Source organism: Procambarus clarkii, chromosome 69 (assembly GCF_040958095.1).
Source record: "Procambarus clarkii isolate CNS0578487 chromosome 69, FALCON_Pclarkii_2.0, whole genome shotgun sequence".
In the NCBI taxonomy this organism is placed as follows: domain Eukaryota; kingdom Metazoa; phylum Arthropoda; class Malacostraca; order Decapoda; family Cambaridae; genus Procambarus; species Procambarus clarkii.
The window spans coordinates 20,916,883-20,929,469 of record NC_091218.1 but is presented as its reverse complement, the minus strand read 5'-3'; the positions used below and the strand labels follow the sequence as shown (position 1 = coordinate 20,929,469).

The window sequence follows — 12,587 nt, the reverse complement described above, 5'->3', positions numbered from 1 at the left end:
TTGTTGTTGCTCCTACTGTTATTGTTGTTGCTGCTGCTGTTGTTGTTGCTGCTCCTACTGTTGTTGTTGCAGCTCCTGCTGTTGTTGCTGTTGCTGCTCCTACTGTTGTTGTTGTTGCTGCTCCTACTGTTGTTATTGTTGTTGCTCCTACTGTTGTTATTGTTGTTGTTGTTGCTGCTACTGTTGTTATTGTTGCTGCTACTGTTGTTATTGTTGTTGCTGTTGTTGTTGTTGCTGCTACTGTTGTTATTGTCGTTGCTCCTACTGTTGTTATTGTTGTTGCTCCAACTGTTGTTATTGTTGCTGCTGCTACTGTTGTTATTGTTGTTGCTCCTACTTTTGTTATTGTTGTTGCTACTGTTGTTACTGTTGTTGCTCCTACTGTTGTTATTGTTGCTGCTGTTGTTGTTGCTGCAGCTGTTGTTGTTGCTGCTACTGTTGTTGTTGCTGCTACTGTTGTTATTGTTGTTGCTGCAGCTACTGTTGTTATTGTTGTTGCTGCTACTGTTGTTATTGTTTTTGTTGCTGCTGTTGTTGTTGCTGCTACTGTTGTTATTGTTGCTGCTGCTACTGTTGTTGTTGTTCCTACTGTTGTTATTGTTGTTGTTGCTGCTACTGTTGTTATTGTTGTTGTTGCTACTGTTATTGTTGTTGCTGCTGCTACTGTTGTTATTGTTGTTGTTGCTACTGTTATTGTTGCTGCTGCTGCTGTTGTTATTGTTGTTGCTGCTACTGTTGTTATTGTTGTTGCTGCTACTGTTGTTATTGTTGTTGCTGCTACTGTTGTTATTGTTGTTGCTGCTACTGTTGTTATTGTTGTTGCTGCTACTGTTGTTATTGTTGTTGCTGCTGCTGTTGTTGTTGTTGTTGCTCCTACTGTTGTTATTGTTGCTGCTGCTACTGTTGTTATTGTTGTTGCTGCTACTGTTGTTATTGTTGTTGTTGCTGCTGTTGTTGTTGCTGCTACTGTTGTTATTGTTGCTGCTGCTACTGTTGTTATTGTTGTTGTTGCTGCTACTGTTGTTATTGTTGTTGTTGCTACTGTTATTGTTGTTGCTGCTGCTGCTGCTGCTGCTGCTGTTGTTATTGTTGTTGCTGCTACTGTTGTTATTGTTGTTGCTGCTGCTGTTGTTATTGTTGTTGCTGCTACTGTTGTTATTGTTGTTGCTGCTACTGTTGTTATTGTTTTTGCTGCTGCTGCTGCTGCTGCTGCTGTTGTTGTTGCTCCTACTGTTGTTGTTGTTGCTGCTGCTGTTGTTGTTGTTGTTGTTGCTGCTCCTACTGTTGTTGTTGTTGTTGTTGCTGCTCCTACTGTTGTTGTTGTTGCTGCTACTGTTGTTATTGTTATTGTTGCTGCTGTTGTTATTGTTGTTGCTGCTGCTGTTGTTGTTGTTGCTGCTGTTCCTACTGTTGTTATTGTTGTTGCTGCTGTTGTTGTTGCTGTTGCTGCTGCTGTTGTTGTTGCTGCTACTGTTGTTGTTGCTGCTACTGTTGTTGTTGCTGCTACTGTTGTTGTTGCTGCTGCTGTTGTTGTTGTTGCTGTTCCTACTGTTGTTATTGTTTTTGCTGTTGTTGTTGCTGTTGCTGCTGCTGTTGTTGTTGCTGCTACTGTTGTTGTTGCTGCTACTGTTGTTGTTGCTGCTGCTGTTGTTGTTGTTGTTGCTGTTCCGACTGTTGTTATTGTTGTTGCTGCTGTTGTTGTTGTTGCTGCTGCTGCTGCTGTTGTTGTTGTTGTTATTGTTGTTGTTACTGCTGTTGTTGTTGTTGTTGTTGCTGATCCTACTGTTGTTATTGTTGTTGTTGCTGCTGTTGTTTTTGTTGTTGCTGCTGCTGTTGTTATTGTTGTTGCTGCTGCTGTTGTTATTGTTGTTGCTCCTACTGTTGTTATTGTTGTTGCTCCTACTGTTGTTGTTGTTGCTGCTACTGTTGTTGTTATTGTTGTTGTTGCTGCTACTGTTGTTGCTGCTGCTACTGTTGTTGTTGTTGCTGCTACTGTTGTTGCCTATTGTTGCTGCTACTGTTGTTGTTATTGTTGCTGCTACTGTTGTTGTTGTTGCTGCTACTGTTGTTGTTGTTGCTGTTCCTACTGTTGTATTTAAATTTTGTAATTACATTGTATTAAATTTAAATTTATTACTGCGCTTCTCACTTGTTTTATGCATGTAAACAAAGCCGCCTATTTGTTGACACTCTTGTACCTCCTACCTCCCCCCTCACCGCCTCCTATATACATCTGCCACCCCATCTCTCTCCGTCTCCTCTACACACATGGAGAAACTACAGGAATAACAGAACACTAGAGAGCAGGGAGAAATACCAGATGGCCAGAAATGAGTACCTCAGAGTGAGGAGAGAAGCAGAGACAGTATGAAAATACAGTCTCCGTGGTGTAGTGGTAAGACACTCGCCTGGCGTTCCGCGAGCGCTATGTCATGGGTTCGTATCCTGGCCGGGAAGGATTTACTGGGCGCAATTCCTTAATTGTAGCCTCTGTTTAACGCAACAGTAAAATGTGTACTTGGATGAAAAAACAATTCTTCGCGGCAGGGGATCGTATTCCAGGGACCTGCCCGAAACGCTACGCGTACTAGTGGCTGTACAAGAATGTAACAACTCTTGTATATATCTCAAAAAAAAAAAAAAAATGACATCGCGAGTAAAGCCAAGACCCAACCAAAACTGCTCCACAGCCACATTAGGAGGAAGACAGCAGTGAAGGAACAAGTGATGAAACTGAGAAAAGGGGAGAATAGATACACAGAAAATGACAAGGAGGTGTGTGATGAACTCAACAAGACATTTCAGGAGGTCTTCACAATAGAACAATGAGAAGTCCCTATACTAAGGGAGGAGGCGGCAAACCAGCAGGCTTGGAGGAATTTGACCTCACCAGTGATGAGGTCAAAAGGAATCTGTTGGAGCTGAATGTGACAAAGGCTGTTGGGCCTGATAGAATCTCACCATGGATACTAAAAGAGGGTGCAGAAGCACTAAGTGTGCCACTCTCTATTGTGTATAACAGGTCACTGGAAACAGGAAACCTACCGGAAAGCTGGAAGACAGCTGATGTAGTCCCAATATACAAAAAAGGGTGACAGGCAAGAGGCACTGGACTACAGGCCAGTTTCCCTAACTTGTATAACATGCAGGGTGATGGAGAAGATCGTGAGGAAAAGGTTTGTAGAACATCTGGAGGGAAAGAGCTTTGTAACACACCACCAGCATGGGTTTAAAAATTATGCAAAGAAAGAGAAGGGTGAGCAGTCTGCATTTTCTTGAACTGTCAGAAAGCCTTTGTACCCCATAAAAGGCTGTTACAAAAGTTGGAGCAACAGGCAGGACTTAAAAGGTGCTCCAGTGGATAAGGGAGTATCTAAGCAACAGAAAACAGCGAGTCACTCCGTTACAGCCCCGCTCCTGTGTCAGGTAAGTCCACTACGGGCTCACCATAGTCCGTATTACTTGGAACTTTTTGTTCCCAGTAGCTGAATCTAAAACAACAACAACAGCAAGTAACTCTGAGGAGGGAGACATCAGAGTGGCGAGATGTCACCAGCGGAGTCCCACAGGCTCTGTACTTGAACCCATCCTGTATCTAATATGGGTAAATGATCTTCCAGAAGGTATAGACTCATTCATCTCAATATTTGCTGATGATGCAAAAATTATGAGAAGCAATCAAGACAGATGAAGATAGACAGAGATTACTGGATGACCTGGACAAACTGGAGGAATGGTCCAAAAGATGGCTACTAAAGTTTAACTCAGGAAAGTGTAAAATAATGAAATTAGGTGAAGGGAGCAGGAGGCAGAACACAAGGTACCATCTCGGAGGTGAAATTCTGCAAGAGACAAATAGAGAAAAATCTAGGGGGTTGATATCACACTGAACCTGTCCCCAGAAGCCCACACCAAAAGGATATCAGCAGCGGCATATGCTAGATTCACCAACATAAGAACTGCCTTTAGAAACTTGTGTAAGGAATCGTTCAGGACCTTGTATACCACTTATGTCAGACCAATCCTGGAGTATGCAGCTCCCGCCTGGAGTCCATACCATGGACTCCAGACACACCTGCCTCCCCTCCCCTCCATCCATCGTCCTCCAGACACACCTGCCTCCCCTCCCCTCCCCTCCATCCATCGTCCTCCAGACACACCTGCCTCCCCTCCCCTCCCCTCCATCCATCGTCCTCCAGACACACCTGCCTCCCCTCCCCTCCATCCATCGTCCTCCAGACACACCTGCCTCCCCTCCCCTCCATCCATCGTCCTCCAGACACACCTGCCTCCCCTCCCCAGCGTCCCTCCATGAACACATGCTTCCCCCTCCCCCAACCTCATCCCCCCACACACACCTCTCCATCCCCACCCCAGCTTCCCCTCTTGACACGTTCCTTCCCCTCCTCACCCCAACTTCCTCCCCACACACCTGCCTCTTTCCTCCCCCCCCCCCACACACAGGAAGGACAAACTTTGGCCGGCAGTCACTTACCTTATCTCTCACCGCCCGCATGGGTGTCATCGAACTCCTGCTCCTTATCACTGACTTCCTGCCTCGGTCCTCCCTGGGGCCACCTCTTCCCACTTGGGGCAGGCCACAGTGTTCCACTACCCCCTCTTCCCACCTGGGGCAGGCCACAGTGTTCCACTACCCCCTCTTCCCACCTGGGGCAGGCCACAGTGTTCCACTACCATCTCTTCTTACTTTGGGTGTGCCACAGTGTTCCACAATGAATTTTTGTTGGTGGATTTGGAATATTTTTGTTGGATGATTTGGAATTGTTTGGTTGGTGAAATTTTTTTTTTTTGTTGGTGAAAAGTCGAAACACAGTCAAAAAAAGTGTCAGAAACTGTTGGTATACTCTCTAAAATCAGATATTATATTTCCCACTCTGCTCTTCTTTTACTGTACTACTCGCTAGTCTATCCCTATACTAGATAGGATACTGCGGTAAATTATCGCAAGCCCATCATCACCCAGCAAAAATCTGCTAATCATAACTATAATAAAAACTCAATTGTCAGACAACACACAGCCCCTCTGATTAAATCCCTAAACATGTTAAACATACATTTACTCCACACCTTCTTTTGTGCTGTTTACATGTACAAAACCTTGTTCCTAAATGCTAATCTTGATCTGAAACTCTCCCTGGATAGATGTAATAGAACCCATGAGTACCACGCCAGAAATAAATACAGTATCCGATATCTCCAGAGTCAGACTAAATCTGTGCAAACACTCATGCAAATAAAAGAACTCAGTCTAAGGAAGTCACTCTCCGGTGAATTAAATAAAAATTGTCCAACCAATGCTTTATACAAAAGTAAAACCAAAAAGTCCCTACTTTCATCCTCATAGTGTCATACCTTGTGCTCCAAACTCACATTGTACCATGTGTTACCAAGTACTTAAGTACCACACTAAAGTACTAAAGTACTTTTTAGTACTTTAGTACTTGGTAGCTTGTGCTACCCAATTTTAATACAGTACTTGAGACATGCAACTTCACCAGTATAATCAACACTATCAATTTATATTATAGTTATTATGTTGAACTCAAATTTGGCTACAATGTACCTATTAATATTCTTACCATTATCTGTTAGATTAAGGACCTCCCTGAAAAGCTATGCGTGTTAGTGACTTTGCAAGAATGTAAGAAACACAAATGTTATATACTCTCACAACCCAATGTAACTTCTTGTATATAAATAAATAAATACGTAAATAATAGTTACATTGTGACAGGTGTGGCAGCGGAATGCATGTGTGACAGGTGTGTGGAAGTGGGATGCATGTGTGACAGGTGTGGCAGTGGGATGCATGTGTGACAGGTGTGGCAGTGGGATGCATGTGTGACAGGTGTGTGGCAGTGGGATGCATGTGTGACAGGTGTGGCAGTGGGATGCATGTGTAACAGGTGTGGCAGCGGGATACCAATATGGGAAGGGGAAGTACTGTAGTGTACATGGAACTCGGAGAGGAAACCAACAATTGAGTAGTGGGTATGGGTGTACCCTGGCAGCCAATGGAAGCCACTGGGGTATAGGGCATGCCCATTACAGTACGACCTGGCCTCTCTATGACCCCGTCTTCTCTATCTGTGACCCCCAGCCTCTACCTGTGACCCCTAACCTCTCTACCTGTGACCCCTAACCTCTCTACCTGTGACCCCAACCTTTCTAACTGTGCATCTGGTCTCCCAACCAGTGACCCCGGACTCTCTACCAGTGACCCCCGGCCTCTCTACCAGTGACCCCCGGCCTCTCTACCAGTGACCCCCGGCCTCTCTACCAGTGACCCTGGCCTCTCTACCAATGACCCTGGCCTCTCTACTTATGATCCTTGCCTTATCAGTGACCTCCTACAACCTTTATCTGTGACCTAAACCTTCTCTACCAATATGGTCATTGAACCAGACTTTTTTTTTTGTTAAGGCTTTTACATTAGCAAATCATTTATTTTTTTATTTAACCTTTTAATTTGTTTGAGCTTTCAAAAAGGTGATGTTTTGTTTCTCGGAGCTGCACTTTGTTTGCTGCTCACAACAGATTACCACTTCAGTATTAGTTTCAAGTAGGAGGTAGTGGAAGAAATGTTGTCTGTTGATTACTTACAATGACATTTGTTTATACCAGTTAATACCAGTTAAACATTAATTTGTATCAATTAAACATTAATTTGTACCAATTAAACATTAATTTGTACAAATTACATTCATTTGTACCAATTGCGCTTGAATCAGTTGCAGTCATTCGTACCAGTAACATTCTTTCGTACCAATTACATTCATTCATATCTATTACATTATTTTGTAAAATTACATTAATTCATACAATTACATTCATTCATCCTATTTACATTCATTTGTACCTGTTACATTTGTCTGTACCAATAACATTCATTTATACCAATTACATTTAGTCATACCAATTACATTTAGTCATACCATTTACATTCATTTTTACCAGTTACATTTGTTCATACCATTTACATTAGTTTATACCATTTGGATTAATTTCTTACCAATAATAATAATAATAATAATAATAATAATAATAATAATTTTTATTTAGGCAAAAGTACATACAGTACATATTACATAGGATATATGAAGAATGTAAGACTTAAAGGTGAGGCAAGTACTATGCATAAAGTCACTAATACACAGAGTATTTCAGCCATAATGTGGAAAACAAAAATTGTAAAAACTAAAGAACTTAAAACTAAGTGAGATCAAAAGCAAAACTGAATTGAAGTATGTACTGTAGAGAAATATAGAAAAATGACAATTATTACATGGAGATTGAAACGGCAGAAATCGCAACAGAACAAGAGATACTGGATTCATTTTCAGAGAATAAACAAAAGGAATTCAAATTTGTATTAAATTTTTGCATGACAGATACCAACAGTAAGTAGTACAGGTGCAATAATTAATGTTCAATGACAGCAAAACATAGTTTAACATTTACGAAGTAAGGTAGGTTACATGGAGTTGACGATAGTTCTTAGTTTCTATTAAACTGGCTGAGAGGGGGACATACTTTGATGTGATTAGGGAGGTCATGCCACATTTTGGGACACTTGATTTGCAGAACATTTCTACTTTGGTTAAGTCGCACTCTTGGAATATCAAATACAGTACTGTAGATATTTGTGGCTAGTGTGGTGCCCATGTGTTATGTTACAACCCTCTAGAAAGTGCTTAAGGTTGGGAGTTCCATTGCAATTCAGTGTCCTAATACCGTACAGTACTTGCATCATTATTATATTTGCACCGTCCTCATATGTCCACCTTCTTAATATTTGCATCATTATGATAGTTGCAACATTCCAATTTGTTCACCATCTTGACATTTTGCAAGTTACAGTGGCAGTAGTTTTCCTACTAAACTCATAAGTGAAGAGGCACATACATACATTGTGCATTACTTTTATGTTCTTTGTACAAACATACTTTTGAATGACCATTATTATTATTATTATTTTGAGTTATTTAATAATATATTTATTCAGAAAATTATATATATTCAAGAAGATACATTGGTTTGTGGGAGTACATAACATTGGTGTTCTTACATTCTTGTAAAGCCACTAACACGCATTCCGTTTAGGGCAGAAACACTATGAATTAAGCATATTATTAAGTAATGGTAATGTCTTTGATATGATTATTATTATTATTATTATTATTATAACAACTTAAAATTTCCTTCAGGAGGAACGTTTTATACTTTAATTCAAAGCAAACTAGCTTCCAGAGTGTAATTATGTACCAGGTTGTTGCAAAGACGTAACTGCCTTACAAATATACAGTATAGCCATATTAGAAAAAAAGAGCCTTCATATCTGTACTAGTGAATCTAGACTCAGAATTTCCCTGAATTTACCTGAGGGCTACTGTATCTAGTGGCACCAATGGGGAAGCTAGCAGTTTGTCGAAGGTCTTTCTTAGTCTTGATGATTTTTTCCAGCTGAATTTTGAACTCTAGTAATGTCTTGGCATTTATGGCTTCAGCACGTACGTAGTTGATTCCATGGGTTTATTGTCCTATGGGTAAAAAAAAAAAAAGAGTTTTGTTTTCTGTCCTACATTGTGACTTGAAGCTCTTGCCCTTTGTTTGAGTTACATTTAACTTGAGGGATACTTAACTGTGGGAGCAGTGTACAGAATTCCTAACTACAGAAGTAACTAATTTTAACTCCAACCTCAGAAATTGAATAAGCAACAAACTTAAAAAAAAAAAACTAACACACTCAGGTGATTTTAATATTGACCTCTGCCAAATCTAATAACCCCTCAAGTTACTAGTTTCCTCAACTTTATGAACTCCTGCATCTTTATACCCCCCTTGATCACTATACCTACCAGAATTACGGAAATGACTGCCTCTATTCTTGACCACATCTGGACAATCATAACCCTCTCCACTAACCTCAGGAATAATCATTGATAGGACTACAGACCCCCACATTCAGACCCCCACATACTACCCCACATTTGTGTAATAATGTTTTCTTTTACAGGAGGCATGAGGTGATGGGGCAGGTGGTGGGGGCAGCGGTGGTGGTGGTGGCCACGCTGGGGTGTGTGCTCAGCCCGGTGCTCTCCTCCCCTGACGCGGACTCCTCTGACATCCGGAGTTTCAACATCGGTGGCATCCTTTCTGACACGGAATCTGACGCTCACTTCAAGTTGACTATATCGGTAAGTAAATCACAGCGGGATAAACATCTTCATTTACAATTAAGCTAGTGTCATAAGTAAAATTAAGTTCCAGTAAAATTATTTTCCAAAGTTAATATGGCTCAAATGAAACTTTGTTATACAAAAAATTAGACTTTAAGTTTCCCATGTTTTCACTATCAGGCAGCATGCTAGGATTATTGAGTTTCTCCTAGGTAACTATTGATCATCCCTAAAATGCAATCCACAACAATTGCAACAAACCCTTTAAAGTTCTTAGGGTTAGGTTGTAATTTCTTTCTCTCAATATCTTTAGTGATGATTAAGTTAGTGATTTGCTAGTTCTAGTTAATCATGTGATAGTTCCAGAGATTAATAAATGTCACAATTACGCTACTTGTTAATACTAATTCACCTGAGCTGTTGTAGATGGCTTCACTGTGAAATGAATTAAGATACTTAATGTTACAAGTTTTTTATGCAAATTTGAAATTAATATTTATGCAAGAGAACATAGAACAGTTCACCTGATTTATTGCCACAAATGCAAGAGATTATTTGTGGCTCAAGAAAGGCCAGGTATGAACTCAAAAAAAAAAAAAAAAAAAGACAGTTCAGAAGTATTTAAGCTTGAATTATCAAAGTCTGTGAACCTGTGAGCCAAACGCTCAGCTTCAACTGATGTTCTCACGTGTTGCCAGCAGCAGATAAACGTTAACAGGTCATACGTGGACCCCAACAAAACGTTGTTGAAGGACGTCACCATGCTCATGGACTCCAACCCCATCCGCACAGCTCTCGATGTCTGCAAAAAACTAGTCTCCAAATCGGTGAGTTACAGCTGTCTTTTGTCTTTTATGGTTATATTATAACCAATATTATATTATATTATATAATATTATATTACAGTATATATTTACAGTTTCAATTAATGTTACAGACTTCCACACCACATACTCCTGACAATTTAAAATTGGCAATTATAGAAAAATTTATGTCAGAATGTTACATAGAGCTGCAACCAATCTCAGAGTGTATTACTGTAGAAGGAGCTCAATTTGAACATTTGATTACCATATATGCTGGCATTAAGTCGACCCCAAAAATTTAGAGGTGTAATTAAGGTTTAGGCCTATATTTGCTTAATAAAATGACCCCCCCCCCCCAAAAAAAAATAAGGCAGCACCACTTCCCATGCCCCACTGTAAGGAATACACTACAGTACCACATAATTATACTGTAGCTTAACGAATATTTACCACATAAGGCAGGTGGTGTAAGTGGAAGACAGGTGATGTCAGTAGTTGTCAGGGAAGTCAGGTGGTCAGAGTTTGTTGGGTGGTGTCAGTGGTTGTCAAATGTCAACTTATACTGCCAGAATATACAGTAAGTAATATGAAAATAATAAAGAAAATAATAAATACCATACAGTTCATTTTCTTTATGAGAACAGACCTTTTTTTATACCCTGGAAGATTTATATGGCTTAACTTATACTGTGTACTTATGAATACTCCACTGTATCGTGTTCAAATGTATTTTATATAATCAAAATTGTATTACTATTATTATTATTATTATTGTTATTGTTATTGTATGAGATTGTGTTAATGGCAATGGCATTTACAGGTGTATGCGGTGGTGGTGTCTCACCCCCTCAACGGCGACCTGTCACCAGCCGCAGTCTCCTACACCAGTGGCTTCTACCATATCCCTGTCATTGGCATCTCCTCCAGGGACTCTGCCTTCTCTGATAAGGTGGATAATCGACATGATTCAAAGCAGATAGAATTGAATTAATAGTTAGCATCCTAGTTCATTTTTGCATTGATAATAGATTACTGTACAGTAATTGTACATAAGACTTAAAATATATATTTTGTGTTTATAGAAGGCAAATTCATGAATGATATTGCAGTAGCTGTTAGAGCTAAGCACCTCAGTTGTTTCCCGAGTAACCAAGGAACAAATCAGAAAGTTCAATTTCAATTTTATTGACATCCTATTTTTTTTGCATTGGTAATAAATTAATAATGTAATTTTAAATAAGGGTTTTCTCAGTAAAATAACAAGCTTAAACAAATCATGATAGAAATTAAAAGATAAAAACATAATTTAGATCTTTTAGTAGCTGTTTGTTTGGTGATACCATAATTATCATAATACATTGGACTTTGTAAACTGTCCACAGAACATCCATGTCTCATTCCTGCGGACAGTGCCACCATACAGTCACCAGGCAGATGTATGGGTAGAGCTCCTCAAAACCTTTCAATACACACAAGTCGTCTTTGTTCACTCTTCGGACACCGACGGACGTGCCCTCCTCACACGCTTCCAGAACCAGGCACAGAGCCACGAAGACGATAAGGATATAAAAGTTAGTCAAACACACTTATCAGCTCAGTGTACCACTGTTGTTATTCGTATGTTAGAATCTGAAGACGTTAAAACAACGAAGAAATTTAGAGATATAAAATATGTATTGCCACTAATATAGTCTCATATTATTGAAGAATAATCACATGACACCTTTGAGCACAGTGTAATAAATAAATAAATGTTTATTCAGGTAAAAGTACATACATACAAGGTGAGTTACAAACAGAATGTTGGATTTCTAGATGCTGTATAGGGATCAGCTCTTGAAAATTGTGTTTATGCTATACTATACTTATATATTACATGCACTTGCAGATGGAAAATGTAATAGAATTTGAGCCTGGCCTTAATTCATTTGTGGACAAGCTCAAGGAGATGCGGGAGGCCTCAGCTCGTGTCATTCTGCTCTATGCGAAGTAAGTAACAAATTAGGGTTTTTAAAGGGCAGGTAATCAACTTCTTCTGCTGTTATTTCCTATCTTAAGTTGTTCTGATGACCTGCTATTCCTTATTTGTTCGTCGGAGTCCAGTATATAATTAACACAACATTGGGTTACATTGATTTGATGGTACAAGGGTAAGCATTTTTATACTAAGTTTTGAAATGTGTTTGTGGATTTTGGTGGTGTGCAGGCTGAATATGGAACAACACAGATTAGTGGGGATAATTACAATAATGATGACCAAACCACACATCAAGAAAATGGAGAAACGATGACATTTTGGTCAAACCTGGACCATTATCAAGTTGTGTAATAGAAAGAGAGGAAGGGACAGACAAATAAATAAGGTAAGAGAGTGAGATAAAAGGTGAGGAGCAAGTAAGAGAGTAAGAGAAAGAAGAAGGTAAGAATAAGAGGAACGTAAGAATAAAATAGAAGGTAAGAATAAGAAGACGCACAAACCTGGCCGGTATGATGACATTCATGTCTTTGTGAGAGCAGTACATAGCCCAAGGAAGTGACTGAGTAGCTTGCTCAGAAAGATGCTGTTTTATCTACACTCACT

The 12,587-nt window shown here is 39.8% G+C and overlaps 1 protein-coding gene across 7 annotated transcripts in view; it reads left to right on the top strand.

The window, feature by feature from the left end:
- Nmdar1 (NMDA receptor 1) overlaps positions 1-12,587 on the top strand; it is a 96,911-nt gene that overhangs the window by 41,590 nt on the left and 42,734 nt on the right. For 2 of the 7 annotated variants that reach the window (XM_045765002.2, XM_045765000.2), the window contains exons 3-7: positions 9,038-9,218; positions 9,902-10,027; positions 10,827-10,955; positions 11,389-11,577; positions 11,895-11,995. In XM_045765002.2, the coding sequence (XP_045620958.1) occupies positions 9,051-9,218; positions 9,902-10,027; positions 10,827-10,955; positions 11,389-11,577; positions 11,895-11,995 (713 nt within the window). In that variant the 5' untranslated portion in view covers positions 9,038-9,050. Of the gene's footprint in view, positions 1-2,190; positions 3,978-4,515; positions 4,714-9,037; positions 9,219-9,898; positions 10,028-10,826; positions 10,956-11,388; positions 11,578-11,894; positions 11,996-12,587 lie in introns of those variants that run through there. The other 5 variants (XM_045765001.2, XM_045764998.2, XM_069311188.1 and 2 more) reach the window with 4 other exon arrangements.